The following is a 25,830-nucleotide window of genomic DNA, read 5'->3' on the forward strand; positions in this document are numbered from 1 at the left end:
CTTGGGATAGATTTTTGTTGATAGAGGATTGTAAAGGGATGGCCTGATTACTTATTGATTTGTTTACACAGGAGAGTTAATATATCTTTTACAAAGGGGTCCGTTTGTAAAAAAAAAACCTCGCTGGACGAATGTGAAAAGCAATCGCTCATCCTTGACAAATTCTGGCTTTTATTTATTTAATACAATGATTGCCTATGAAAATCTACATCTAGGAGCAATCTACTTTCATAAATTGTAGCAACATATAGACAATCACTGTATTGTGAACCAGAACACATGGCATTGTGTTAGTAATTCTGTTGTGATTATGCGATGTATTAGAAAATGATGATGTGTGAGCAAAGCTCGTGGCACATTAATACTTCTGTAATGGAGTGATGTATTGGACATCGTATTTAGAATGCTATTGTAATTATTTGATCTAGACTCACATCTCACATGGCACCGTATCTATAATTGTATTACTGTCATGTGACACAACTAACAAATGTTTCACAAGACAAACTCATCCTTGTTGCCGGATAGGCAGCATCTTTCATTACATAACAATACAATTCCGGGTTTAATTACTGCTGATATTGATATTGAGTCATCGCGTGATGCTGTCACCCAGTGAGTATCTTTTAATTGTCATAGGTAATATGGATAATGAATGCAGAGTTGTACACAAGCCTAACCAACATCTGGTTCCTAAGAAACTTGGCTTGACTAGTATTGGTATTGATGTCCTGAAATGTGGAGGGTGTGATGGATCGATGTATCTATCTATCTATCTATCTATCTATCTATCTATCTATCTATCTATCTATCTATCTATCTATCTATCTATCTATCTATCTATCATATAGTAGCAGGGCTGTGCTGTGTGACTGTGTTTGGAATGCCATGCTGTGTTTGATGTCACTCAAGGTTCTCAGCCATACAGGATGAGGGGCCTTGAGATGTTTTAGCCCAGATAGCAAGCAATTGTGCTGCAAATTTGAAAATGACTTGCTAAGCTATTGCTAGACTTGCCAGGCTTCACAGGTTTGTTGCACAATTGCAGCAAGTCTGCATTACATGAGTCCAGATCAACTTTCTTCGCAAACGTTCTGCAAATCTGCTGCAAGTTCTGGTTGATTTATGTTGTGCAATAGTCATCCCACCACAAGGGTCACTGTGGCTGTATTTTCATGCTGTGTACTTGCAGAGCTCTTGATGTAGACTCACCACTGCTACTTTGTTCTTGCTAGAGACTTGCCATGCAAATTTGCTACAAATTGGAAAAGTGTCAACTAGAACTTGTGCTGCAAGCGCTCTGCAATTGTACAACTTGCCAGTGAAAAAGTTCAGCAAATTTGTGGCAAGTTTTCCTTGCTACCTGGGATATGGATGGAAGCTAGATTTCTACAGTTTGGCAAAGCCTGGTCAGGGGGGGGGGGGGGTGTTCTGGAGCCCAGAGGCTTTATAGGGTATTGAGTGGGATGAAGTTATTGGCAAAGCATGAACCTAAGGCTGGAGGCTTCATCCCACTCGATACCCTATAAAGCCTCTGGGCTCCAGGACCCCCCGACCAGGCTTTGCCAACCTGTATAAATCTAGCTTCCGTCCATATGAAACATCTCAAGGCTTATACTAAGGGTACTGACTATATTGTAGTTTAGGGCTCTATATAGAGACAGAGGAGGGCTCCTTTCTCAGAGACAAACAACTGAACAAGCAGTGTGTGTGAACAGACATATGGAGAGTGTCTAAACCAGTCTTTCATCAACATTTTCAACACAGAGCAACCCCTGAAAAAAACTTTCCAATCTCTAGAAACCCTCGCTAAAAATTACTATATCTACAACTCATGATACATTAGTGTGATGGTCAGTGAGAAGAATGCTCCTTACACTTTGTGGTCATTGGAGAAAAATTCCCCCTTACAGATAGCTAAAAGGATCATTGGCGTCAGTAGCAACATATCTGAGAGGGAGACATTTCTCATTGCACAGGTAACCCCTAGCAAACTCCCAAGGAATCCCAATGCCGCGTACACACGACCAGACTTTACGGCATACGTGGTTTCGGAGGACCGCAGTCCGTCGGACAATTCAATCGTGTGTGGGCTCCAGCTGACTTTTTTCCCCAAAAGTTTGACGGACCTAGAAATGAAACATGTTTCAAATCTTTTCGACGGACTCGAGTCCGGTCGAAAATCCTGCTCGCCTGTATGCTAGTCCGACAGACAAAAACCGACGCTAGGGCAGCTATTGGCTACTGGCTATGAACTTCCTTGTTGTAGTCCGGTTGTATGTCGTCACGTACGAATCTGTCGGACTTTGGTTGATCGTGTGTAGGCAAGTCCGTTCATTCGGAAAGTCCGTAGTAAAGTCCGTCGAAAAGTCCGCAGGACAAAGTCTGCCGTAAAGTCCGCTCGTGTGTACGCGGCACTAGGGTTCAATGGAACCCTGTTTGAGAAACCCTAATTTAAACTAACCAGCCTGAGACCTTTGGGCTTGGGTCTGTATGGAGACAGACTGAAGGTCTGAAAAGACGAACTAGCCAGGAGGCTAAAAGCATTGTTCGGGAGCTAATCAGGTTTATACTTCTGTTTTCTACATGATGACAGCTGGAATTTAATTGGCTGTTTTCAAGAAGAACCTCTATAGCACTTCAGTACTCCTCAGACTAAGTATATTTTTGATTCTTCATTGCTGGTCCCGGGAAAGATAAAGCAAGCTGCTAAAAAGTAGCCGAGGCTGCTTACTTTGAATGCGTAATGTTTAATGGTGGCTATGACATCTTTGAAGAGGATCTTCGAGGTGAACGTGTGTCCATGGTAAATGACTGGCTCCCCATTTGTCCCCTCCCAACAGTCCAGCTCTACACAGCGGCAGCCATCCATAAACGCCCTACACATAGGAATAAAAGAAGAAAATAAAATTGTCAGTCTTGGCACAATTGTCACTATGCTTAATAAATGAAACACAAGACAGAATGCTAAACCAGGAAGGGGTGTCCATGATGAAAAAGGTCTAAAGGGTAAGTGTTTTACTAAACCCAGGACCCGGCATTCACTGTATCTGGTCTCCCGCAGTGCACAGAACATGGAAATGCAATAATTTTAGTAAATATAAACTGCTAAATACCTTTTAACATCAACGGTATATAGCAGTCTTGTAACTTCTATCAGCGTCCTGTCGGGTACTGCTTAAAGCTTGTAGGGGGAGTTTTCATTCTCCCATGATTGTCCTATGAGGCTGCAGGACCCATGACCTCCTGCCTGGACAGTGCTGATTGGCCCTGTGCCGATCACATGCACCCTCCCAAGATAGACCCCACTCAACCCCAAATAGACAAGGAATGATTTTGCCTCACTTTCTGTTTTGTCTGCAAACAGGAAGTGAGAAGTAATCTTTCACAACAATATAAAAGGACAGACGTTTTAACCATTTCCCACTCAATTAAAAACTTTAAAAAAAAAACATTTTGTCTGGAGATGGGTTTTAACCTGTAAGCATGTGCCTTCCTGATATACAGCAGGAAACAAATATGTAGGAGGGGGTTTTCTGCATTCCTGTCTTTTTTCAGAAATTGTCCTCACCTGATATAGGATTCAGTGCTGCTGGCTCCCACCAGCTGGTGGTTGGTTAGGTAGGTGTTATGGGAGCTGGAGATGAAGTAATGGCTTAGGGGTTGAGTCATATCCTGATACACTTTCCTGTGTTTTTCATTAAAGATGTCTCCCTCTGTGGACAGCAGGTACATCATGAAGCCCTCCTGCATCATCAGGCCATGCTGCTTGGCTGGAGGCAAAAAAAAAAAAAATCAGATCCAATGACAAATCCTGATTTAAAGCCGTGTCTCTGCACTTCCTGTTTGCCCGATTAATGTCTTCTCTCCAGCAAACATCTCACTCTTCTCACTCGCCACCCGTATCTTTGCTACCACTCATTCATTACCGACCTCTGACTTGTTCCTCAACTATGCTTCTGCTTGATCCCAAACTGCAACCACTTGTTACAAACCTTGGACTTGTTTACTGACTACGCTTCTGCTTGATATTACCTGCTATATCTGCTACTGGCCCCCAGCGTGTTCACCTCCTGGTGGGGCGATCCTGAGGACCATGACCTGGTATTAGCATGCAGCAAAACCCATCTCCACCATCAAAAGCTCTGGTGAACACCAGTTAGTGCTTAGACCCTGCATCTCGGGTGCTCATTGAGGGCTATACATAAGGGGCTTCCTTCAACACAACTAACTGTGAGTGATACGATATTTTGCATGTGAAAGGAAACCAAAGCAACCACGTACTGGCTAGATAGACATTCCATAATTACCTAACTAAAACAAAAAAATGAAAGAAAATATTTTTTAAAAGTAGTATTTTTATAGTTCTGACCATAGTAAACAGAGAAAGATTTACGCTCCGTTCACACTGCTGTGACTTGGGATCCAATTTGTGAGACCCAAAGTCGCATGACATGTGAAATCCCATGTTAGTCAACTACACCAAGGAGACTTCTATCCTATAATTCTATCAAAGTAGTACTCAAGTCACCTGGCAAAGTCGCAGTGTAAGTTGCACGACTTTCAGGTTGTGGCAGAGTGAACCGAGCCGTACAAAATCACATTCCCTTTAAAGTATAACTAAAGGCAAAACTTTTTTTTTTAGTTTTGGATGGAGTGGAGAAGGATTAGTACACCTGTCAGTTTGTTATTGCTGTCTGTGCCCCGGTTAGGGAGATTCAGTATGAGTCCTGTGAACCGTTATCACCGAGAGTGAAAGTGAAAGAAAATTCAAAATTTTGGGTTGTTCCCCAAGACAGAACAGGAATAGAGGGGAAATCTTCCAGTTGGAACACTAGTTCTGGAGACTATTGAGGGATTCCCTCACTTTGGAGGAATTTCCTCTTACTTCCTGCTTTGGCTATGGGACAGGAAGTGAAGGGAAATCTCCACAATGGGAGATTTTGGCCAGTTTCTGTGCCTCGTTATCACCGAGAGTGAAAGTGAAAGAAAATTCAAAATTTTGGGTTGTTCTCCAGGACAGAACAGGAATAGAGGGGAAATCTTCCAATTGGAACACTAGTTCTGGGGACTATTGAGGGATTTCCTCACTTTGGAGGAATTTCCTCTTACTTCCTGTTTTGGCTATGGGACAGGAAGTGAAGGGAAATCTCCAAAATGGGAGATTTTGGCCAGTTTCTGTGCCTCGTTATCACCGAGAGTGAAAGTGAAAGAAAGTTCAAAATTTTGGGTTGTTCCCCAGGACAGAACAGGAATAGAGGGGAAATCTCCCAGTTGGAACACTAGTTCTGGGAACTATTGAGGGATTTCCTCACTTTGGAGGAATTTCCTCTTACTTCCTGTTTTGGCTATGGAACAAGAAGTGAAGGGAACTCTCCACAATGGGACACATGGCCAAAAAAATGACAGGTGTTACAACCCTCCCTTACTCAAAAAAGCATGTTTTGCCTTTAGTTCTATTTTAATAAAATAAATCAAATGTAGGAAAAGTGTTAGTATTGCCCAGAACACATTGCAGCTGTCATCATCTATGGGCCTATCCACACTTGTCTGCTGCATTGCTCTGCAATACTGCACATGCATTAACATGTGGTATTATATGCGTTTATTTGCATTGCATCTCCATATCCATTTTGAATGGGCTGCCAACACACCGCACCTCATTTCTACGCACTGCGACACACCCATACCTCCCAACTGTCCCTGATTTTGAGGAACTGTCCCCGATTTGGAGCAATGTCCCTCTGTCCCTCATTCCTCCTCATTTGTCCCTCATTTTGGTCTGATCTATATAGATGTATATAAAATGCACTTTTTATCTTCCAAAAAGTGTTTCCCAGTGCTAAGCCTTTCATCCGATTTCTAAATTGCTGCATTTGTACATTTTAAAAGCCAATATAAAGGAATAGTAGTGGTAAAAAAAAGCACTTGTGGATTTAATTAACCTTTTTTGGGGGGTTATTTCTCCTTTAAGGGGGTGTGGCATGGGGTGTGTCCTATGCCTACATACACTTGCTAGTAGGTGTCCCTCATTACCATCTCAAAATGTTGGGAGGTATGCACACCAGTAGTTCACATCTGTGGTATACTACAATGCAAGTGCCTAGGTACATTGAGGTGCCATAAAAAATGATTATAACAGATATGTAGCTAGAGCCTACTTCAAAGAAAAAGATCTGATTGGCTTGTCATGGCCAGCACATGTCCTGCCTTGTAGTGATACATTTATGTGTGTGGCTGTACCTAACAGGGGTTAATGAGTGGTGGCAGTGTGTGGGGTTTGCAGTTAGCTCCTGAGATAGCATCTGGTAAACTGGAAGATCAAGGAGAACAAGTTTCTTGCATGGAGGCCTACAAATGTCACCACACCCACCAATACTGCACCATAACACCTAGATGATACAAACATATACAATCCACCAGTGTGTCACTAGATCGTAAACACCAAGAGAACTTCTATAACAAATCACATCTCACTGCTGAGGACTGATCACAGGAAATAATTTAAGGATATCTATTCCAAAAAGACAAAACAAACGTGTAATATATCACATACATTATATCGTCAAAAGTATTGTGACACCTGCCTTTACACGCACATGAACTTTAATGGCTTCCCAGTCTAAAACTGGATACACACTATACAATTTTCTTCAGATTACAAATTGAAACTGTTAATCCTTTAGATTTACCAAAACCATAAAATATGAGGTCAAACCTTAACAGTTTCAATTTGTATGCATACAAGCAGGCCCTTGCACTACATGGTTTTGGTAATAGTGTGTATCCAGTCTTAGTCCGTAGGGTTCAATATTGAGTTGGCCCACCCTTTTCAGCTATAACAGCTTCAACTCTTCTGGGAAGGCTGTCCACAAGGTTTAGGAGTGTGTCTATGGGAATGTTTGACCATTCTTCCAGAAGTGCATTTGTGAGGTCAGGCACTTATATGGACGAGAAGGCCTGGCTTGCAGTCTCCGCTCTAATTCATCCCAAAGGTCTTCTATCAGGTTGAGCTCAGGATTCTGTGCAGGCCAGCCAAGTTCCTCCACCCCAAACTCGCTCATCCATGTCTTTATGGACCTTGCTTTGTACACTGGTGCGCAGTCATGTTGGAACAAGAAGGGACCATCCCCAAACTGTTCCCACAAAGTTGGGAGCTTGAAATTGTCCAAAATGTCTTGGTATGCTGACGCCTTAAGAGTTTCCTTCATTGGAACTAAGGGGCCAAGCCCAACCCCTGAAAATCAACCTCCCACCATAATCCCCCCTCCACCAAATGATTTGGACCAGTGCACAAAGCACTAAACTAAAGCTGCCCTTACACCATGCCTAAGCTCCGAGGGGGTGGAGTGAAATACATTGGGTCCACAGGTGAGCGGAGAGACTGGCCAGTCAGTGACGGGGAGCAGAGAGATGACATCATCTCTCACCGCCCACCCTGCATCACTGCAGTTCCACCCTCACTGTACAGCCGCTGGGAAGCAGAGAGATTACATCATCTCTCTGCTGCCTGCCTTCACTCTGACAATCTGCACCTTAGCAGGCCAACGACAATAAGCAACGTGTGGCAGGTGATGTGACAATCAGCAACATGTGGCAGATGATGTGGCAAGTGTAATCTGCAATGTGTGGCAGGTGACGTGGCAAGTGACACTCAGCAACATGTGGCAGGTGACGTGGCAAGTGACAATCAGCAACATGTGGCAGGTGATGTGGCAAGTGTAATCCACAATGTGTGGCAGGTGACGTGGCAAGTGACAATCAGCAACATGTGGCAAGTGACAATCAGCAGCATGTGGCAGGTGACGTGGCAAGTGACAATTACTATCTGGTGGCAGGCAAGTGACAATCCGCAGCTTGTGGAAGGGACGTGGCAAGTGACAAGCTGCATCTGAAGGCAGGTCGACGTGGAAAGTGACACACTCAGGGCTTCCACTGATTCTGCATTATGGTGAGTTGAACCATTTCATTTTATATTACAATGATATCATAGAAATAATGCGCTTCAATCATCCTGACACCATAACAACCATGGTGCAGTGATGATGAAAGCATCAACACCAGCCATTGCCCCGATAAATTCCCCGCACAAAAATATATTCTCTGGCAGTGCCCCTCCCGAGACTAGACTCTGGATCCGCCCCTGGCACTGACAGATGAATCTCCAGCCGCTGGTATTGCATTTTGACATCTGGCCCAGCCCTAATAGTGCCTGCATCTGATTGAATGCAGGCGTTGTTTGGTTGACAATTTTCTACCTGGCTATAGTTTTTAATCAGGGAATCCTGGGCAGGAGGTGATCAACAGGGCCACAAACTGAGCAAATTTTGGCCAGTTTCTGTGCCAGTGAGTGGCCCTGCTGACCATCTCCTGCCCGATATCCCTCGATTAGCTTGTGTATGGCCAGGTTAACGTTGGCGGCCCAAAGCTCTAATATGTTCAAGCCTGGAGCATGTATTTAGAAACTACATTAAGTTCAGACGTGTTCAGAGACCACAGAAGGAATGCAGTGACCACAGAAGAAATTACAGGCTCTGAAAAAAAAAAAAAAAAAAATTTAGAACACGTCTACAGATTGTGCCTACATTATTTTGGGCCATGGGTAACCATATGGCCAGATGTTTCTGAAAACCTGAACATCACCACTTTATGCGCTTGTTGGACATCTCATTCCAAAACCGAGTCCTTTAAAGTGGTTGTAAACCCTTACAGACCAACTTGTGCTACAGGCAAGCCTATGAGGCTTACCTGTAGCTACCCAGGATATCTCCTAAACTTGCACGGTTTAGGAGATATCCCCTGTATTTGCATGCGCTGACATCATCGGCACATGTGCACTGAAGCAAACTGAAGCAATGGCACGTATGTGCCATTTGCTTCAGTGAGTGCGCCATTACCGGCAGCTCCCGCACGCATGCGTGGGAGTGACGTCATCGCGGCTCCGGCCAATCACAGCGCTGGAGCCACGATACCCGGAAGTAACCCCCAGGAGTGATGTCGGGAGCCGGTGCTGTGTACAGGCACCGCAGCGAGGGCTTCGATCTCAGCTGAGAATTACATAATGAACTAGTATGCTATGAATACTAGCTCATTATGCCTTTGTCTTGCAGGTGTTGTTTTTTTTTTTTTTTTTTTTCAAAGTGGGTTTACAACCACTTTAACAGCTTGCCGACCGTATAACTTGATGATCCTGCACTTTCCAGTGTGGGGCGCGTGCCCCGCGCGTGATCAGCGAGAGCTGATCGGCGGGTATGGCAGAGCCGATGTCAACCGGCACCCTCTGATGCTTTAGTGCAGAGGCAGAATGGGGATCTGCCTATGTAGACAAGGCAGATTGCTGTTCTGTCAGTAGGAAAGGTATTGATCCTGTGTTCTTGCAAAACAGGTACATGGATCAATGCCTTCCCATCGAAAAAACACCTCCCCCACAGTGAGAAAGCACAGGCTAGGCACACAGTTAACCCTTTGATCACCCCTGAGGTTAACCCCTTCCCAGCCAGTGACAGTGCAAATTTTTTAGCGCTTAGAACTGTATTAGTGTCACTGGTTTCCGCAAAGTGTCGAAAGTGAGTGTCAGTTAGTGTGCGATGTGTCCGCCGCAGTATGGCAGTCTGGCTATAAGTCGCTGATCGCCGCCATTACTGTTAAAAAATTAAAAAATATCCCATAGTTTGTAGACATTATAACTTTTGCACAAACCAATGAATATACGCTTATTGGGATTTTTTTACCAAAAAATATGTAGCAGAATACATATTAGCCTAAATTGATGAAGAATTTCGATTTTATTTTATTTTTTTATTGGATATGTTTTATTGGCTGTTTTATAGCAGAAAGTAAAAATATTGTTTTATTTTTTCAAATGTGTTGGTCTTTGTTTGTTTATAGCACAAAAAATTATAACCACAGAGGTGATCAAATACCACCAAAAGAAAGCTCTATTTGTGGGGGAAAAAAAGGGCATAAACTTTATTTGGGCACAGCGTCACATTACCGCGCAATTGTCAGTTAAAATAACGCAGTGCCGTATCGCAAAAAATGGCCTGGTCTTGCAGGGGGGTAAATCTTCCGGAGGTCAAGTTGTTAATTTGGAGTTGGATAGCAAATCTCTGCAACAGCGGCTAGAAATGAAGTGACATCAAAGTGTGAAAATTGTCTGCAAGGTGATAAATCAGAGTTCTGTACAGTGGATACTTCTCATAAAGCTGTGTGTGTTGGTGACACATCGCCCTTATGTCACTCTAGTTTTTTTCTCCTTTTAAAAAACATTACCGGTTAAACCAGTTTTTGGTTCTTTGTTCTTATCATCACCAATTCACACTCATGATGATAACATTCCAGCACTGAGTACCTGAACGATTGGTCCTTTTGTATTTATAGTTCCGGAAAAGTGAGACACTTGGGCACTCCCAGGTCACAGCAGCTCCATTTCTTTTTGTGACATTACCAGGCAAATATTCTGACCATACTTGTAGAAACTTCAGGCAATTTCAATTGCTGTCAACCAGACTTATCAAAAGTGATTGAAAGAATGATTATAAATGAATGATTATAAAATAATCGATAGGCAAACTTTGATCAACTCTATATACTAAAATACAGGAGGTGGACACAATAATGTGAACACCAGTAAAAAAGGACTTGATGTTATCTGTGTACGGCAGTGGGATCCAAACTGGGGCCTGAGCTCTTTGCTTGCCTTTATCCGGCCCTTGGGCCACTTTTCCTTCCACTGATAAAAGACACTATTCCACCCACTGACACCAACAACGGGACAATATTCCTGCTACTGATAACAACGGGGCACTCCCCACTAAAGCCAACAATGGGGCACCATTCCTCAAACTGACACCAAGGATGGGGCACTATTCCTTCTACTATCACCAATGATGGACCAGTATTCCTCCCACTGACGCCAGCGATGGGGCACTATTCTTCAAACTGACACCAACAATGGGACACTATTCTTCAAACTGACACCAACGATAGGACACTATTCCTCAAACTGACACCAACAATGGGGCACTATTCCTCAAACTGACACCAGCAATGGGGCACTATTCCTCAAACTGACACCGGCAATGGGGCACTATTCCTCAAACTGACATCAATGATGGGGCAGTATTCCTCAAACTGACACCAGCAATGGGGCACTATTTCTCAAACTGACACCAGCAATGGGGCACTATTCCTCAAACTGACACCGGCAATGGGGCACTATTCCTCAAACTGACATCAATGATGGGGCAGTATTCCTCAAACTGACACCAGCAATGGGGCACTATTTCTCAAACTGACACCAGCAATGGGGCACTATTTCTCAAACTGACACTAGCGATGGGGCACTATTCCTTCTACTGACACCAACGATGGACCAGTATTTCTCAAACTGACACCAGCAATGGGGCACTATTTCTCAAACTGACACTAGCGATGGGGCACTATTCCTTCTACTGACACCAACGATGGACCAGTATTCCTTCCACTGACGCCAGCGATGGGGCACTATTCTTCAAACTGACACCAACGATAGGACACTATTCCTCAAACTGACACCAACGATGGGGCACTACTCCCCAAACTGACACCAATGATGGGGCACTATTCCTCAAACTGACACCAGCAATGGGGCACTATTCCTCAAACTGACATCAATGATGGGGCACTATTCCTCAAACTGACACCAGCAATGGGGCACTATTCCTCAAACTGACATCAATGATGGGGCACTATTTCTCAAACTGACACTAGCGATGGGGCACTATTCCTTCTACTGACACCAACGATGGACCAGTATTCCTCCCACTGACGCCAGCGATGGGGCACTATTCCTTCTACTGACACCAACGATGGACCAGTATTCCTTCCACTGACGCCAGCGATGGGGCACTATTCTTCAAACTGACACCAACAATGGGACACTATTCTTCAAAATGACACCAACGATAGGACACTATTCCTCAAACTGACACCAACGATGGGGCACTACTCCTCAAACTGACACCAGCAATGGGGCACTATTCCTCAAACTGACATCAATGATGGGGCACTATTCCTCAAACTGACACCAGCAATGGGGCACTACTCCTCAAACTGACACCAGTGATGGGGCACCATTCCTGAAACTGACACCAGTGATAGGACACTATTTCTCAAACTGACACCAACGATGGGGCACCATTCCTGAAACTGACACCAACAATGTGGCACTATTCCTCAAACTGACACCAACGATGGGGCACTGTTCCTCAAACTGTCACCAATGATGGGCCACTATTCCTCCCACTGACACCAGCGTTGGGGCACTATTCCTTCCCGTATTACCAAAGATGCATTGTTTACTCCCACTGACGCCAAGACAATTTCCACTCCCAGTGACCACAGTCTGGCCCCCCTCAGGTCTTGAGGTCAGTAAACTGGCTCTATGTTTAGAAAGTTTGGAGAATCCTGGTGCAGGCGATACTAAAAACAAACAAAAGTTGCAATTATCTTTTATCTTATTTTTTTTTTGTCTTTGCTCAGTAGTGTGTATACCAGTGTTTTCCACATTGGGCCTGATGAACAATTGACTGAGAGCCAAATATTTGTTGCATGGAACACTGATTAATGGAATGTGTAATTCCAGAATTGTTCAAGTTGAAGGGTACGCACCTGAAGATTTGACTAGTGTGCCAAATGTTAAAGAATCAACATGTCACATGAAAGTTGCACTATCTGGGCCAAATAAATAGTTTTTCAGAAGAAAAGTATTGCACCACAGCTAGATATGTTGGGCAACATTAAGCATTCCTCTACAACCCCCAGTCATAGTTTAGTGGGCCGACTGTGTTCCGCAGTGGTTAGTACGAGGCTTGTTAAACTTATGAAGAGTACAAACCATGGATACCCATTTGACTGAAGCATCTATAAGAGCAAAATTGTAAAGAGCAACAGTCTCCGCAGTTAAGACTTCATCAGTGAAGAAGAAAAAAGTGGCAAAAAAACAAAACTAATTGATAGGTGTAGGTAGTGTAGCGGGGTACGGTGGAATAACACACTCAGTCCCAGTCCAATGACAGAACTTGTATTGAAATAATGCAGAGACAGTTCACAAATAACCCGGTGGGATGGCAGCCCAACTGTGAACACTGACAGTTCCAACAGTGTGTAGAGAGCAGAGTGCAGGTGAACTTTCAGCATCTGTAGAGAGGGGAAGAATGCGACCTGACCGTCTTGTGCCCAACAGGCAGGTTTCCAGGGACGTGCGAACCCCACGCTTTCCCTCCTTGTCAGGAACCTTTTCCTGCCAATAGTACTGTCCCAACCAGATAGGGTACATGTCCCTACTCTACCAACTCGCAAATGCGCACCATACCTGGGAGCCAAGGCCTTAAATAGGCTCTGCCTGACCCAAGATGGCTGCCAGAGTCACATGGGACAGCAGCATCCAATTGGATGCTTCCTCAGTGACCCAGGAAACCATAGAAGCACTGTGTTCCTCCTGACTTCCTTTCTAACTGCAGTGCTGCTGCAGAAGAGTGCCACTTGCAGCGGAGAAAGTAGATTGCACCTGCTTACATAGGGACTATCAAACATGTATTGTGGCCAAACAACACCGAACTATTGCTGCAAAAGTCCCATTAGTACTTACCTTGACCTAGACCTTGAAGGCCCTTCTTCCACAAAAATAATACACAGACAACGTTGTAAAACCCATATCTATTAAATAACTAAAACAATGCAGTTATGAATTATCCTTTACTCACAAAGTATATCAGAAAGGATCAATAGACAATGGTTGACAACTAATAATTGATACACCACCCGACCTTACCTTTCTCATTCAGCTCATACTTGTGAATAATCTCCTGTGCCCTTTCTAAGGTGGCTTCTTCCCCCTGATGGTGCAGGAACTCCTGTAACTCCTCTGCAGACAGGACCCGATCCTCACCGGAATACTTGTGAAATATTTCTTCCAGTTCCGGCCGGTACATGAGCTGAGTACAGAACTCTTCGATTTCATGGTCCTCCAGCCTGTCCGTGTTGGAGCGGTCACATTTCTGTACGAAGGGATACAAGATCATCCAAAAGAATTAGCCTCTAGTGGGTATTAAAACTCTTAAGGAAGCAGAATCTGAACATCTGTCCTTGACAGAGCACAAGTGAGCAGGTGTGCAGCACAGTGACCATCCACTGGGGGAAGCTTGGATTTTTTAAAGTGGAACTAAACCCATCGATTTAATAGTTTAAAGAAACAGTTACATTCCTGGCACGTGCTGGGAATGTAACTGGCTGTGTTCTCAACCAAACTGTCAAACCATCAAATGGTTGGTGTCATAACTGATCACATGTGCAGCACCATGGGAGTTCTTATTGTTCTTCCTTGGCCAAGAACAATATGAGAGTTTGGTTCCGTTTTAACATAGTAATAAATTGTTTAAGCCCAAAAGAGCCTAAACGATTGGATCCTGCAATAAAAGACTACGCTGGCATGTGGTGAGCTTGCCAAACGATAGAGCCTACAGCAAAGTCTTGATCTTTGACACTCTTAATGGTGTGATGGATGCTTGGTCCCACCCTATGCTCAATGGTTCCTTCCACTGGCCCCTGTGTGACTAGAGTAGTGACGTAAGGACTGGATGATGGAACAACAAGTGCGGGGGGGACACAGGTATCCAACACTTCAGGGAAGTGTATCAGATGTGAGGACTAAAGGCTCTATCACTTGAGTATGGTGGACTCACTGCCCATCACAGATGTAAATATTCATACGGGACCTTTCTATGGGGTTCTGTTTTGGATAAGTTGTTTTAAGGCTGGTTGCACACCCCGCTGCGCGCCTTTTCACGTGCGTTATCAACAATTATTTGTTTTCATGGGCTTCAATGCCATCAATAGGCCCTATAACCTTTAACACATAAAAAAGAGACTATGCATGTCAATGTATCGCACAGATGTGAACTACTTCATAAACTATTCAGCCATGTCAAAGGCTCTGCAACCAGCAATGATTTTGTGCATTAACCCATAACAACCAATCAGATTTCACTTACTGTAGACAGAAGTGTAGCAAAACAAAAGTTTGATTGGCTGCTATGGATTAAGATGCGTAGCTTTTTATTTTCCTTACTGAATAATCCTGAGGATTGCATTTCAGCTGCCTCTGGCAGGGGCTCAAGCATTGCACAGTAGATGGGTGTGTGCCACTCGCTGAATCTAATTTTAGTCATCCATTTTTGCCAAAACAACCACAGGACATGGCAGATACAGAGTATAATTCTACAGCGGAGGGCAAGAGAGGCCCAGCAACTGCTAACCCTGAAATAAGATAAAGTGAGAGACCCATAATGGAGACAGGGTGGACACCACACAGCATGGGTCTAATAATATGTTATTACATGACGGGAGGCTCGGGAATGTATCAGCTGTGCCAGTCTACACTGAAAATGTATCTCATGTTTTTATTGCTTGTTGTTACATAAAATCTGCTTATCTGATACAGAAATCCTATTACCAGTGTGACTTGTTATATATTTTATGGCATTTTAGGAGCAGAAATGGGGTAGAGATGGTGGAATACATTTACATTGCAGGGCTCAGTGTCAGCTCAGGTTTCCTCTGCAAGCTAACACAGTACAAAATTCTGTACCATGTTCAGAGAGTGGTGATGTCATATCCATACACTATAACTTATATCTAGAGAGCAGTGATGTCATATCCATACACTATGACTTATATCTGGAGAGCAGTGATGTCATATCCATGCATGATAACTTATATCTGGAGAGCAGTGATGTCATATTCATACACTATAACTCATATCTGGAGAGCAGTGATGTCATATCCATACACTATAACTTATATCTAAAGAGTGGTGATGTTATATCCATATAGTATAACTTATATCTAGAGAGCAGTGATGTCATATCCATACACTATGACTTATATCTGGAGAGCAGTGATGTCATATCCATACACGAGCAGTGATGTCATATCCATACACTATACCTTATATCTAGAGAGCAGTGATGTCATATACATACACTATACCTTATATCTGGAGAGCAGTGATGTCATATCCATGCATGATAACTTATATCTGGAGAGCAGTGATGTCATATACATACACTATAACTCATATCTGGAGAGCAGTGATGTCATATCCATACACTATAACTTATATCTAAAGAGTGGTGATGTCATATCCATATGCTATAACTTATATCTGGAGAGCAGTGATGTCATATCCATACACTATAACTTATATCTAAAGAGTGGTGATGTCATATCCATACACGAGCAGTGATGTCATATCCATACACTATACCTTATATCTAGAGAGCAGTGATGTCATATACATACACTATACCTTATATCTGGAGAGCAGTGATGTCATATCCATGCATGATAACTTATATCTGGAGAGCAGTGATGTCATATACATACACTATAACTCATATCTGGAGAGCAGTGATGTCATATCCATACACTATAACTTATATCTAAAGAGTGGTGATGTCATATCCATATGCTATAACTTATATCTGGAGAGCAGTGATGTCATATCCATACACTATAACTTATATCTAAAGAGTGGTGATGTCATATCCATATGCTATAACTTATATCTGGAGAGCAGTGATGTCATATCCATACACTATGACTTATATCTGGAGCGCAGTGATGTCATATCCATACACTATACCTTATATCTGGAGAGCAGTGATGTCATATCCATACACTATACCTTATATCTAGAGAACGGTGATAACATATCCATACATTATAACTTATATCTGGAGAGTGGTGATGTCATATCCATATACTATAACTTATATCTGGAAAGTGGTGATGACATATCCATGCATTATAACTTATATCTGGAAAGAGGTGATGTCATATCCATGCATGATAACTTATATCTGAAGAGTGGTGATTTCATATCAATATCTCTGGAGAGAAGTGATGTCATATCAATACACTAAAACTTATATATGAAGAGAGCAGTTATGCCATATCCATATACCACTTATATCTGGAGAGTAATGATGTCACGCCCATACACTATAACGTATATCTGGAGAGTGGTAAAGACATATCCATGCATTATACATTTCATACGGAGAGCAGTGATGTCACACCCATACACCATAACTTCTATCTGGAGTACGATGATGTCACACCATACACTATCATTTGTTTCTGGAGAGCAGTGCTGTCCCATCCATAAACTATCATTTATATCTGGACAGAGGTGATGTCACACCCATACATCCTAATTTATGTTTGGAGAGTTGTGATGTCACACCCATACACTATCAATTATAGCTGGAGATTGGTGATGCTATATCCATACTCCATATATTTGGACAGTGCCACACCCATACACCATATATTGTAAATCCAGAGAGTGGTGATTATACATCCAAACATTATAATTTATATCTGGACAGTGATGTCACCCCATACACTATAACTTATATTTAGAGAGTGGTGATGTCACAAGTATAAAGCATAACAATTAAAGGAGGACACTTTGTCACCTTAAAGAGTGTGTAGGCGTAAATGTCATTCATATCAATGTTGATCATCCTCAGCATGTCCTTCACTTCTTGAAAACTCATCTTCTCATCTCCATCTCTGTCCGCCTGATGCAGATAATCTCGGATCCAAATATAGTTCAGTCAAGGAACACAAAGCAGAGACAATGGAAGGAAACATGGGCAGACATTCATTTAGGAGATGGAGCTGTGGAATGATCACAGTAGCATTCTAAAGGATGGCATACCCTTGTGGATGAACTCTTGCCTTATCTACTCTCGGTGGCAGGCCACCCAACCTGTGAAATATTTGGTCATCCACGTTGATGGTCAAATCTGACAGATATGGACCACCCAGACTGGAGCACCCTACACATATCTTTTAGGAGACAATAGATATTTTCCTTCAAGAATCAATGTAGCCCCAGAAAGTTCACATCTTCCAGGGTGGTCCATACTTACACCAATTATTAGCAGAGAAAGTACAAAATGAGCCTTCTATGTAGATAAGCTGCATGTTCAGGTAACTTAAAGCAGAACGCCAGGCAAATATAAAAGACACAAATGAATGCAGCTCTGTATTAATTAAAAAACATACAAAGTGTATTTTAAATGCAAAAGGTGTAAGTAACTGAATTTGACATGCAGCCCCTTGTACAACAAAGTTCAGACTGGGAGAGAAAAACAGCACAAGGAGCCAATTAGTTTGTGCGCTAACAAGGAGGAGGGAGTGACAAGACCTGCAAGTGTTACTGAACTAAAGTAGAGGAAAAATAAGTTCCAATGCCCTGCCAAACAAGGCTATGCTGCGTTGAAGTGCGGTATAAATTTCAGAGATGGATGGACAGAAGTAAAAATTCTTTGGCAGGTAAAGCAGCTCCCTTATATAAATTTTATCTGTATATTTAGCCATTTGCCTGAAGTTCCGCTTAACGTAAATGTGTGGAAAAGAAGCCTCCATCACATCAGAATTAAACAGTGAAGAGCAGCCATTGAATTACTTATACACAGATTTCATTACTATTATTTTTCGTATATTCTGATATTTGTCAGTTGCCCTTAAAGTCCAATAGTACTTTCATTGGGGAGGGGGGAAATCTTTTTTCATGATTCCTTATACTGGGATGTTGGCAACCTCTGGGTCCATTTGGGTGGATTTCTATAATTAAGAATAATGCCCTGTACACATTATAGGATTTTCCGACAACAAATGTTGGATGTAAGCTTGTTGTCGGAAAGTCCGACCATATGTATGCTCCATAGAACATTTGTTGTTGGAATTTCCACGAACAAATGTTTGAGAGCGGGTTCTCAAATTTTCCGACAACAACACTTGTTGTCGGAAATTCCGATCGTGTGTACACAATTCCGAAGCACAAAAATCCACGCATGCTCGGAATCAAGCACAAGAGCCGCACTGGCTATTGAACTTCATTTTTCTCGGCTCGTCGTACGTGTTGTACGTCACCGCGTTCTTGACATTCGGAATTTCCGACAACATTTGTGTGACCGTGTGTATGCAAGACAAGTTTGAGCCAACATCCTTCGGAAAAAAATCCACGGTTTTGTTGTCGGAAAATCCTATCGTGTGTACGAGGCATGAGCCTAAAACTAAATAAAAAATTTGCTGCCAAAAGTAACACTGCAAAACACCGGAAACCCTTTGTTAGAATTTCTGTATTTAGCCCTACAGGAAAAACAGTACACAGTCCACATGGGCTTCTGTGCCCAAGTCGCCTATGACATGTGTGAATGCAGTTTGAATGTTTTTCCTCCTTGGCAGTATTAACCACCTCATTGCAGTTCAGCTGATTTAGTACATCTGTCATTTTAGCCTTTGCAAGCAAGATATACCCTTTTGTGATGGCACAACTGTCATCTTGGAAGGTCACTACTTTGCCATGTTTTGTGAGCTTCTTCACTGACAAAAGATTGGTTCAAGGAACATTTTTCACACATATCTTTCTAGTGACACTCTGGGAAATAGGACAGTAAAGAAAACCGTCTCCTATTCCTTCTGATTCCATTGTAGCACCCTCCTAGGTAGGTGCTAGAGAGACCATCATTTTGGGTTTCCCTGCTTAACAGGGGGGCTGACAGGCAAATTTAGGTGCTCTCTTCCTAACAGGGAGCAGTGATCCATTGTTAGGGTCTGCTCAGTGTGATCAGATGCTGCTCATATTGTCTGCCTGTTTCACACTGGTCCAATAGGAAGGAGCATATTGGATAGTGGGAGGAAACCTGGCAAATGAGAGCATGGGTGTAGATACAGCCCTGGGCATTGGCAATTCTGGGTGACTGTATTTATACCAGGAGAACACATGTGCACGGGTCTTCAGCTGGAGAGCGGGGCCCCGGAGGAAGGGGGGCTGCTGCCCCTTCTCTATATACGATGCCATGCGGCCTCAGGTGGTTGACCTGAGGGCCAGGGCCGCAGAAGCTGAAACCCAGATGTCCTGCAGAGCTGACTGAGAGGGAGACATACCTAAAAGGATATGTTCCTGGCTACTGTGAGTACAGACCTAAATCTAGGGGCCTGTTCTGTGAGGGCCTTCCCTGCAAGCTAATAAAGTTAGTGGACGAGTGCCAGTTAAAGGGGATACTGTCCTGAAGAATTCGAGTTCATTGGGTCTGCTGCTACAGCAAGAAAAAGACTTATTCTTCCATACTAATGCTGTATGGTCCAGCAGAGGATCTGCTAATAAGTTCAATCAAGTGAGGCCAAGTGAGAGTTGTTCTTGTCTGTGCTTAGTTAAAAGTTGGAGTATCCCACTAATCCCTTCTCCTATCCAAGTTCTACTAATAAACACAAAAAACAAATCCCCTAGACTGGTCATTGGGTAACAAGCAGATGAGTATGCACCTGGTCGTGTGAAAATACCCAAGCATCTGGCTGCAGGATAATCAGAGGGAGGCCCAGGGATGTCTATACTCAGCGACCCCTACGGTGGTAGTACCACACCATTTATTCCCTATTAGCTGTTGATCAAAAAAGTATTGTCATTTCAGAACAATAACAAGTACTGTTAACTGAAAAAGTGAAACTCCACTAAGTCTCAGAAAAGCCCATTCCTCTCCAAGTCAATTATATACAGTCACATGAGCAGGAAAATACAGTATTCTGTATATAAAGAGTGGACAAAACGCACAGGCTTACAATGGGTTAAAATTAGATTTTTTTTTTTTCTTTAAAGATCACCGAAAACCATATTGGCTCCAGACGGATGTAAAAAGATGTAAAAAGTAAAAAAATAACAATAAGGACCTGTGTCAATGGGTTTTTGTTCGCTTCATGTGGGTTTTGATCCCCATAGAAATGCAAAACCTGCTTGAAGCAGGTCAAAAGCAGGTAAGAAGAAGGTCAGCCACAGGCCAGATGCATCAAATAATGATCTCAGAAACATCTCCAAATTATGTCAAACAGCCACCATCAACATAAACCCAAAACCTGTTGACACAGGCTTTAAAGCAAACCTGTTTTTTGCCAGTGCAGAGGAAAATCAACAGGTTCACTTTAATGCCCCCACCCCCAGCAGCACATACTTCCCTTTCCCCTACTCCCCTGCCCCTCCATTTACCTGGCAGAAGTGTAAAAATACACAGTACTTACAGGTATGGGGAGCAAGTGACTCGCTCCATGTGACAGGACTCAATCACCAAGTACTAATAAAGTCACATGGGGGCAAGGCAAAGCACATGTTCACTTTCAATTCCACATTGGCTTGTGGAGCAACTATATACAGTATAACAATTTTTAAATGAAATCAAAACTTTTCTTTAAATAATATGAACAGAAAAAAAAGTAAGTAGATGCACAACCTGTGTAAAAAAAGATATTAATCAATCGCAATCACAGTGAGAAGCCCTGCTGCACCAACATGGCTTAAAGTGAACCTATCACAAGGAAGCTACCATTTCCTAAATGTTTGTAACTTAGCTGTCCCATGGCTGACCCACTCAACTAAGTTCCTGTCCTGGGATAAGTAAGCAGATCAGGAAAGACAGATGTCCTTAAAAGCATTTCTATACCCATTCTTGATCAAATGGCCAAGGTACCGAATCCAGACGGTCGCCATGGGACCCAGGAAACTAGTATTTGCAGAAAGAGGGGTCAGCAATAGTAGCTTCAAAGTACTTCTCCTATGACAGTGTTTTTTATGGTTTAAGATAGAAAGATAGAAGTCCTTAAAAGCATTTCTATACCCATTCTGGATCAGATAGCCAAGGTACAGAATCCAGAGGGTCACCATGGGTCCCAGGAAACTAGTATTTTCAATAAGAAGGGTCAGCAATAGTAGCTTCTACCTACATCTCCTATGGCAGTGTTCTAGCTTCCATTCATTTCTTTAAGGATATTGGACTAACTTTTCCCGCTGGCTCATGGCTATGGCTCTTTCCATAAGTTTCCGCAGCCCCTGGATCCAACTTTGGGCTTCTTGTTCACTACTGGCGGCCAAGTCTAGGTTTTTTCTCCTCCCCATAAAGGAAATACTGAAGCAGCAACTCTCTGGAAAACGGCGGCCATTTCTTCGTAGCCCTTCTGACTGATGACCTTCACGAACAGACTCGATGTGTAAGATGGAGACTGTGGAATAGGACAGAGGTGTAAGGAGATGAGAACATTAAAAATGTGTACACAAGTTACAAATTAAGAGGACGCAGAAAGAATATAGGACAGAAAAGTTGGTGACAGAAACAAACTATTAGTAAGAATACAAAATTCAATTCAGTTCAACAACTGTTGAAAAAGTAGAGGCAAGGAGATTGTATAGACTATGGAGCTAAACCCTCCAAAAAAATATGCTATATGTAAACATGGTTCAATCAGGAGGATAAAAAAGAGGAGCTCATTCATCTATAACTATAAAATAATATCAACATATAGTGCAAAGCATACCATCTCATTAAAAATGAAAAGACATTTCTTCAGGTAAAATCTTTTGGTGGGCTTGAAGGCTAAATGTGACCCAGCTGGAGAACATGATATAAGGCATATAGTGTATGTTTTCTGTTTTAGGTACACTATTTGACAAAATGTTTGTAAGCACCTGACCATCACAACTACACTATATAGCCAAATCTTTGGTGTGGAGGAACTCGAGTGTCCTCCACAAAGCCCTAACCTCAACCCTACTGAACACCTTTGGGATGAATTTTAATACTGATTATAAGCCAGGTCTTCTCATCCAATGTCAATATGGAAACCCTTCCCAAAAGTGAGGAGGGTTTTAAAGTTGCAAAGGGGGGAGAGGGGTGGGTGGGTAAATCCATATTATCCATGGTTTTGGACTGGGATGTCCGAGAAGCTCATGTAGATGTGTCTACAAACCATTGATCATAAAGCATATTTTCCTTTGACACTATCCTAAATAGTATGCTTCTATTACATGTATTTACACGCTGTAGGTCAGACAGTGGAAATAGCTCTCTAAGGTTTGTTAGAATTTGATCCAACTTTTATCAAAGTGCTTGATCAATAGGATATTTCAGTAGGAGAAGGACATTTTTAATGTTAATCCTTAAATTCCTCTATATCAGCGGTCTCCAAACTGCGGTCTGGGGCCAGATGTGACCCTTTGCTTGCTTTTATCCAGCCCTTGGGGCACTATTTCTTCTACTGATACCAACAATGGCGCATCATTTCCCCCACTGAGACCAGTGAAGGGGCACAATTCCTCCCAATTACACCAAAGATGGGGCACAATTCCTCCCACTGACACCAACGGTGGGGGACAACTCCTCCCACCTACACCAATGAAGAAGCACACTTCCTCCCAATTACACCAACAATTGGGCCCAAGGGCATCAACAATGGGGCACAATTCCTCCCAGTGGCACCAACAATTGGGCCCATTGATACTAATGATAGGGTAACAATTCCTCTCAAAGACACCAAGGATGGGGCACAATTTCTCCCACTGACACCAAAGATGGGGCATTGTTTACTCCCACTGATGTCAGGACCTTTTCTTCTCCCTATGGCCATAGTTCGGCCCCCTAAAGTCTGAGGGACAGTAAACTGACCCCTTGTTTAGAAAGTTTGGAGACTTCTGCTCTATAATCTTAACAAATTGGTTGGCTAACATAGTCTTTATGTTTTACAGGCTTCAATTCTGATTTGAGCTAATGAACCTCAAAAGGGTATTAATGATGTAATTTGGGGTACAGGTTATATTGTCTATAGAAAGATTCAGTGTAAATCCCCAAAAACACTTGACCCTGGTTCTGTTTTATATCTTGTGTATGACAGCCCCTGTTAAATGGCCCTATCCAATTTTTGTTGTCCTCGCTGTAGCTACACGGAACAGCATTACTATGTGTGTCACTGTGTCACTTAAAAAAAGGAAAGAGCTTCCAGTAGGTATAAAGTGCAGGCCCCTAAACGTACCTGCAAATAACTACAACATCTCTCATTCCCTTCAACCACAGCTGCATGCCAACTATTCTGAATGGGCTAAGCTCTGGAGTTTCCAGGCCGTGTTGGAGCTTGTCTGCCCCTCCCATTCCTACTAACCCATCAATAAAATAAGCTGCCTGTTGGCCAATTGGAATATGTGTGAGGCTGGAGCGTGTTGGAAATCTGTTTATTCAGAATAAAAAAGTTACCCAAAGCAGCCAATCAGAAGTTATCGTTTTTGAACCTGCAAAAGAAAAAGTGACAGCTGCAATCTGACTGGTTGTCATGGGCACGCCTCCTATTTGTCATGCCCTACCCATGAGGAACACATGTTCGGGTAATCAGAACACATTATACAGAACTGATTATATATTGCCTCTGTCAGCAGGTACTCACAGATCTGCTTGGAGCGAGCCTTTTTCGCCCGGCTCTGGTACCAGATGGTCATACCGTCAGACTCAAGCCGGTAAAGTCTTTGCTGTCGCCATCCTGGCTTTATTTTCCATAGCTGGGTGCCATTTTGCATGATTCTCACATCTTCGTCATCAGACAAGGCTGAAAAGAAGAATAGAAGATATTACTTGTAGAACAAGGCTTCCATACCTTCACCTCTATTTATTTTTGTCGGATGCTAAAATTTCAGCTTGAAATATAACTCCCAGAATGCACTGAGACCAATTCGTACAGAACAGAGAAGGAATGGCTGTTTAAAGAGATTGGATATGGGCACCCATCAAGGCATTTTGATATTTGCATAACTCCTCCCAGCCAGCCCACTTTACTCAAGGCAGAGGGCTCTTGGGAGAAGTACTGAAGCATGGTGTTGTGATGTTTTCAGAAAGCTAGGTAGAGCATCCTACCAGCCCCTCCCATCAGCCATGATCTGTCTGCATTGCATAGAGAAGCACTGAGACCCAGTGATGAGGTCACCGGGTATAAAATAAGGTATGTAATGAAAATGGAAAAGTTTTATTTAAACCAATTAAGTGGCATGTTGATAAGAGGGAGATGTGGGAAAAAAACAGAGGACAAAATATATATTTCAGCTGTAAGACACACTTTAACTACAAGGCTCTATTATTATGTATTCTAAGGCGCTGAAAGATGGTGTGTATGTTAAGGTGAAGACCCCTGCCATGTTATCATTTTCTGTTTGTGTACCCCTCTTAGACAGCTGTTCCAGGAACAGACGACCCCATTGGACAATCTCCCCTAACCTAGGCATCTATCTAAAATATTGAATTTCCTCTCACTTTCTGTTTTGGTGACAATGGTCATCAGTACAAAGAGAAGGGTGAATTTCCCTAATAGAGAACCAGACAGCAATGAATACTCAGATAAAGTAGAAATCAGTTAGTGGGCTTGGGTCTTTTGTCCCTCAAAAATGAGGTGTTGGTTGGGCTTGATGACTTAACCCTGGCAGGTCTACCCCTCAAAGGGTGATGGCCTCCAAATTGAGAAATCCAAATTAAATTGACAAAAGTAGTACTAGAGGGTTGTCTTTAGGAGTCCATAGTCATTTCTTCCTGGCGTCAATGTGACAACAAGAGGAGAAAATATGGCCAATGCGTTTTGGGGGTTGATAACCCCCTTATTTGGGGCTCAAATGATAATGGTTCCTATGGGACTCTATGTAAGGACTCCCAGAGGTTGTTCTATGTTGGGGAAGGAACATTGGTACTCATAATAGATGTGTGCAAGAGATACTCATGCAGGAGCATCTGCAGCATAGTATGTCTATTATGACCGAGGCTAGGATTGTAGAGAGGACACCACTGTGATCCATAATTGTAAGTAGTGTTAACCGCCTGTCTGTCCTAGGCTACGGAGCTGTGAAAAACACAGGACCAGATGGACAGTAATGCCCCGTACACACGAGCGGAAATTACGCCAGCAAAAGTCCGATGAGAGCTT

At 42.8% G+C, this 25,830-nt stretch overlaps 1 protein-coding gene across 1 annotated transcript in view; it reads right to left on the reverse strand.

Moving 5' to 3' along the window:
- Positions 1 to 25,830, reverse strand: part of PLCD3 (phospholipase C delta 3) — an 85,553-nt gene that overhangs the window by 15,786 nt on the left and 43,937 nt on the right. The window contains exons 2-7 of the mRNA XM_073607727.1: positions 24,313 to 24,471; positions 21,876 to 22,104; positions 17,523 to 17,652; positions 13,814 to 14,039; positions 3,572 to 3,773; positions 2,735 to 2,879 (exon numbers count right to left, since the gene is read on the reverse strand). Of these exons, the coding sequence (XP_073463828.1) occupies positions 2,735 to 2,879; positions 3,572 to 3,773; positions 13,814 to 14,039; positions 17,523 to 17,652; positions 21,876 to 22,104; positions 24,313 to 24,471 (1,091 nt within the window). The remainder of the gene's footprint in view (positions 1 to 2,734; positions 2,880 to 3,571; positions 3,774 to 13,813; positions 14,040 to 17,522; positions 17,653 to 21,875; positions 22,105 to 24,312; positions 24,472 to 25,830) is intronic.

Source organism: Aquarana catesbeiana, linkage group LG12, assembly GCF_042186555.1.
Source record: "Aquarana catesbeiana isolate 2022-GZ linkage group LG12, ASM4218655v1, whole genome shotgun sequence".
In the NCBI taxonomy this organism is placed as follows: domain Eukaryota; kingdom Metazoa; phylum Chordata; class Amphibia; order Anura; family Ranidae; genus Aquarana; species Aquarana catesbeiana.